This window comes from Pituophis catenifer, unplaced genomic scaffold (genome assembly GCF_029215685.1).
Source record: "Pituophis catenifer annectens isolate HBS135680 unplaced genomic scaffold, rPitCat1.0.hap2 SCAF_2, whole genome shotgun sequence".
NCBI classification, from domain to species: Eukaryota; Metazoa; Chordata; class Lepidosauria; order Squamata; family Colubridae; genus Pituophis; species Pituophis catenifer.
The window spans coordinates 124000071-124006506 of record NW_027256882.1 but is presented as its reverse complement, the minus strand read 5'-3'; the positions used below and the strand labels follow the sequence as shown (position 1 = coordinate 124006506).

The 6436-nt window shown below is 36.9% G+C and overlaps 1 protein-coding gene across 1 annotated transcript in view; it reads left to right on the top strand.

Annotated features, from left to right (window-relative positions):
* Positions 1-203: 203 nt before the first annotated feature.
* The window catches only part of SHISA6 (shisa family member 6), a 316519-nt gene continuing 310286 nt past the window's right edge, over positions 204-6436 (top strand). Inside the window, exon 1 of the mRNA XM_070934467.1 lies at positions 204-886. Coding sequence (XP_070790568.1) covers positions 204-886 — 683 coding nt within the window. The remainder of the gene's footprint in view (positions 887-6436) is intronic.

Here is a 6436-nt window from a genome sequence, read left to right as displayed (position 1 = left end):
TGACAAGGAGGTCGGGACCCGGAGAAGAGCCCATCTTTGCCCTGAAGCAGCCGAGTAGTGCCTCTTGTTTTTTATCAGGATGAAGTGAAGTGCCAAATTGCTCCTCTTCAGATCCATGGAGTGGCAGGACCAAGGTTCTTGATTGGACTGGGCTGGGCAGAGCCCCCCCTCCCACCTCCTCTCTTCTGCTCTTTCAACTCACCATGGGGTGGAGGCATCTCCTCTTGCTTCTCCCATTTGCTTTGTATGTCCTGACACTACTTCTGACCACCCAGGCAGCTGGGCCCCCACGGACGCCCAAGGGCAACCGGACACAGGGGACAGGAGCCTCCCGGAGACCTTACAAGCCAGCCAAGGAGCAACTGAACCAGTCCCTAACTAGCACGGCCCCTTCTTCTGTGCAAGCCGGTGGTGGAGGAAGCCGTGGACGCAGTCCTGGTGTAGGGCCAGCAAAGGTGCCCTCCAGTAGCAGCAGCAGCAGCAGCAGTGCAGGCAGTTCCAGCCCAGCATATGAGACATGCATGGGTTACTATGATGTGAGTGGGCAGTGGGACAAAGAGTTTGAGTGCAACAATACTCAGCAGGATTTTCGCTACTGTTGTGGCACCTGCTCTTTCCGCTTCTGCTGCAACAAGCGCTCTAAGAAGCTCAATCAGGAAAAGTGCCGAAATCAGGACCCCCGTCCTAGCACAGATCCTATGACCCCTGCCACCAATAATGATGGACCTGGAGATATACCCAATGGGTATGACCCTAATGAGGACAACACAAATGCCACCGTCTACATTTCATGTGGGGCCATTGCCTTTGTTGTCATTGCGGGCATTTTTGCTAAGGTGGCATACGACAAAGCACGACAACCACCACAGGAAATGAACATCCACAGGTGAGAACAGAGTGGACCCCAGTACCCTTTTTCACTTTCCACAACCTGAGCAATGCGTGTGCACTGATGTGAGTGAAATATTCTCACTCCAAATGCTATCATCCTGTGACTTGGGGAGAAATCCCCTGCCTCACAGAAACCACTGTGTTTTCCAGGTTGACTTATGACAGTAAACCCCACTTTACTGTCTTATAAATGGGATAATTGATTTCCTTATTCCTCTGTGCAATCTGTTCTCCTGTGGGAAATGAAAGGAGTTTCCTTTAGGATACTTGAGACATTGTCACCTGCTGTTCTTCTGGATCCTTGTTTCCCTAGAGAAACAAATGTGCAAAACCTCATACAAGTTGTCTCACCTCCTGGTATGGAGATCCTCATTTCTTAACATTTATTTTGTTCAGAATTGGCATGCTGATTCTTCTGTATCAGCCTTGCCCAATTTAGCATCCTCCAGAAATTTTGGACTAAAACTCCCGTCATCCTTACCCAATATGACATATTGGTTTCAATGATGGGAGATCTTGTCCAATGTATTTAGAAGAAATCAGGTTAGGGATAGCAATTTTATATCATATTATTCAATTCCTTCTCTTTTTATTAATAGGAACAATTGGGAAAAGTAGATTTTAATATCTCCCTCTGAAAAAGGTGACATTATTAGCAATAGACATAATACCAGTACTATAGTACTGAGTATTATCGTACACATAGCATATTTTTAAATAATCCAATTAAAAATCTTCATATTTTTCATTAGTTCATAGAATTGTAGAGTTGAAAGAGACCATAAAGATCATCTAATCCGACTCCCCGCAATGTGCAGGAACATCCTAAAAACCTCTTTGAGCCTCTTCTAAACACCACCAAAGATGGAGAACCCACAACTTCCATAGATAGACTATTGTAGTATATATTGTAGACTATTGTGTATATATTATATATATATATACACATACATACATACACATACACACACACACACACACACACACACACACACATACACAGAGAGAGAAGAATAATGTTTTCTAAATAACTTGCTCAAATGTGGATTATGAAGAGTTATAAAGTAAAACCCAATCATAAAGTTGAATAAAGATTTAGGTTATGGTAAATTTTACTCAACAAATAAATGAGCCATTTCTTTTGAATTAGGTAGGCTGAAGAGGAAAGAGTGAATTTTATCAGAAACACAGCTATGTAAAACCTGCTACAGTTTGAAGAGCACCCTCTAAATAGAAGGTGTAGGTGGATGAGTTCTGTATTAATAACTAAAATTATTTAATAGCCCAATTATCACAACCATCTAACAAATTTGGAGACCTTACTTCATAGGCTTTGAAAAAAATATTGTCCTATGATTTCTTAAAAATTAGGTATTTTAAATGTTTTAGCTACAAACCTCTTAGTGAGGTCTCAAATTGACAACTTTTAACAAATGTTAATCTTTATTCTATTTCTATTTTCGTACAACCTTGAAATCTGTATTTACCTTTAGGCACTAACATTAATTTATTTTACCCTAACAACAAAGCACAGAATTACATAATATCAAGCAGGCTTAAAATAGGAAGAGAGTTGTTCACTTTTAACAATATATATAAGCCTTTCAAAGCTTTCTTTCCCTCAAAGAAATCAGGGAAATATCTCATTCCTCATTGCAATACATCTTTGTATCGTTTTTAAAACCGCGAGAATTAGGTTCTGTGTTGTTTTGTAGCTTTCAAAGCAGTTCAGACTGCTCTGTTTGCTGTTTATCAGACACCTTTTTATAGAGCTACAAATCATACAAAGGATTTTCCCATTTTCTCTGTTTTAAAGTTTGTACCAATGCATCTTCCTGTTAAACACTCAACAGTTTTTTCTCCCTCAATTGATGAAACTGCACAAAAACTCTCTGGGCTATTTTCTACAAGTTCCATCTATTCTTCCCAAGGTTATAACACTTTCCCTATATTTTTAAATCCCTACTTAAGATTCTTTTCCTCCTCTTTTCCTCCTGTTAATTTTGCCTCCTCCTCTACTGACCCAACTAAAAGCATGCTTGTACAATTGCATATTCACTTTCATCCCTTTCCTGAATTCTGCCTGGAACTTTCACACTTCCTATGGTGCCTGATTTTCTCCTGCACTCTGTGTCCTGCTAGTTTTTGTTTACTCTAAGTGCTACAGAAAGTGGAACATTTCCTCCTTGCAGTTCTAAAAGGATTAATCTCTTTTTCTAAGCCAGCTTCTTCTGGAGAGGAGACCATGTCATATTTTGTTTTGTTTTGTTCAGTAGTTAGAACTACTAGGAAGCCCTCCATATTTCTATTTTAAGCACATTGAGGCATTCTAAGTTAACATTTGAATGATTGAGGTGGTACTTGTTTTTTGTTTTTGTTTTTGGTCTTTAAGTATAATAACAAAAGAAAACTACTCACCCTCTGTGCAAATGTTGCATAGCGGAAATACCTTTTAACTGGGAAAAGTCAGATGCCCTTCATTTTACCTCTGTGAATGACAAGTACTTTTGCATCTGACATGAATTGTTGAGATGGGGCTTTCAAATGTAGGATTTGGGGTGTATGTGTCACTCAAGTGTAAGTAAGCTAATTTGTAGTGAGCAATTTTTTGAAAATATGTAATAGAAGCAATCATGACAGAGAGGAGCAGCTGCCTTTGCATGATTATCTTTCATTTAAATCATCAATTAAATATTGTGTATGCTGAAAGACTTGACACCAGCTTATTAAATGAAAAGCAAGTGTATTTTACCCAGTGCATAGAATACAGTATCAGCATTCTACTCAGTAAAATCCCAAGCAAGACTACAAAAAAGCCCAAATTTATCACATCTATCCCCCACACCCACCCGCTGCCACACAAGCCAATCTGGAAAACTTGAAAATATTCTCTTATTTCATTTTTCTCATTTACTCACTGCTATATTATACACAATGAAGGCAACTCATCAGCTGGTATGCAGACTGAATCACATTTTTCTGACATCTTAAGCTTTGCAAGTGAAGGGTTATGCTAAAACTAAATTTTAATTTGAATGCACTTGGCTCTTAGTCAGTACCTTATGAGTTTTGGCATGCATGCATACACACAAATACACACAGATCCCACATACACACATGCACATAGTAATAATATTTAAAACTTCTTTTAGTAATACTATGAAATATTACTGAACACTATGAAATATTACTGCATTAACTTCAGTAAATATTAGGAAGAATTGAGAATTGGGAAGAATTGAGTCTTATGGGACTCAAACATCTCTTTTTTGTTTCATTAATGCTTTTGCTAAGGTCAGCACATCTCAGTAGGTAAATGGCATTCTTGATGAATCTGGAAATATATGTGTGCTCCTTTTTCCCATATTTTTTTATAATGCCAGGAGCAGTGGCATTACAAAATCTCTCATCAAAATCACATGAAGCCTTATCAGCCCTGTCTAAATTCCCTGTCATTTCTATTCTTAGATGTTCTTTTCACTTTTAAAATATGTTTTTAAACGCTGAAATAAATCACTTGTATGGAGATCAAGGATCTAAAGAAATGAATAACAATTGTGTTTTGGAAAAAATAGATATTTGGAAGCATGGATTTTTAAAATTATTACAGTACAGAAGATGACAAAAGATTATATCGTTCAGAGACATTTAACCTACATTTCATCAACTTTGGTAAATCTATTTAAATACTAAAAGCCATTTACAAGTTACTAGGGGAATGCATGGTATATCACAGGGCGTTCAACTTTTGCCACTCAAGGGCCATACTTCAAAAGCACAAATTCTGATGGCTTGATTGAAGTAGATATGTTAAAATAAGTTGCAAAAATTAAGATTGTAAGGACAGTTTGGATATTGCTAACTGGTAACTTCAAATCCTAAAGAATCTATTTTGTCCCTTCAAAATTATTAAAGCCCACTCTGGGAGCTGCCAAAAGAATGCTCGTAGTTTCCATGAAGTCATGGACCCTACTTTTCACATATGAATGTATTTCTTATTTATTTTAAAAAGAATGAAATCCTATATGGTCAGGATCATATGTTTTTAAGACTGAGGAGATGAGATTTCCATACTTTTTAGATCTTTCAGTTCTATGCAGACTAGTTATGTCTTGGGATAATCAAGCTGGGAGGAAAAATTGGAGCTGATGGAAATACATTCTTCTCCAAACATACTGGTCACTTATATTAGGCTAAGCTTAATATTTGGGACCAGGTACTCTTTTTGCAACTATAAACTGATTTTTCAGAATTGAGAGTATAATAAATAAGCTGCTTGCCACAAAGGGAAATTAGTGGTTTTGGTTTTGATTTTAGGTGAGTTGATATTTTCACTGATTTCAGAGGGAATAAAATCAATTCTAAATTATAATGGATATCATGTATATAAAAATATTCTAAGGGCATATATAGATACTATAATGATTCTTATTTAACTCTAGAGGAAACAATGTTAGCTCAGTCTGAAGGATTTTTAAGTAAAGGCCTCTTGTTGTTGGAGAAATAACTGTATAGTGATAGGACCAATATTGCTGGCAGATTTTGTGAGATTTCATAATTCACAGTTTCTAAGAAAAGTATTATTGTGTGTCATAAAGAAGCAGCATGGTCAACAATGAATGATGATATTGTCCGCTGACAGTTCTGGGTGACTTTTTGAAATGTTAAGATTGAGAACTGCTAATATTGGTCTGTACGCACATTTTCTAACATTTCACTTCGTCACTTTTTTACATATAAAACATAAAACGATACAAGTGTTGAGCAATGCATTGATTGGAGTTTTGAATATATAGATAAAAGCAGCAAAGTGTTGAGATTAAGAATTAAGAATTTTAATATTATTTTTATTGAGGAAATAACACAGGGAAATAAGGTATAGTAAGTAAATGGTACAGTGACATTGTAATTGCTTGAACTGATCTATCACAAAGATAACACAATTTAAATTGCTAATTTTAGTAGCAGAAGCACAATTATGTACCTGACTTATTCATGTGGGTAAGAGTAAATATTTTCATATTGTTTTAACAAATGATGGTACAGTTTTTCTCTAGCGTTTGCTAAATTATCTCAACTATTTGTTATATATTTTGAAATATCCTTCAGCCTAGTGCTGAAGGATAAAAATGACACAATGCTTCCCATTTCAATGCCAGCAATTGAACAGTGTTCTGCATCACACATAGAGATAGCAAAGTAGCTGAGATCACACAGGACAGTGTGAAATATTTTGGACTTTGCTTTGAATACTTCATTACTGGTCCCTAGGAACATCTGTTTGAGGCAGCCACTTTGCTCAGGCTAGACTTGAGTATTTGTTATGGTTACTTTGAAAACAATCATAATATGTTTTATTATATTCCTCAAGGTGCACTTTTGAATCTCATCTTGCTTTTTGGACAGGAACAGACTGTTTACCCATGTCTAAACACCTTCTGGACCAGGGGTGAAATCCAGCAGGTTCTGACAGGTTCTGGAGAACCGGTAGCGGAAATTATGAGTAGTTCGGGGAACCAGTAGCGGACATTTTGAGTAGTTTGGA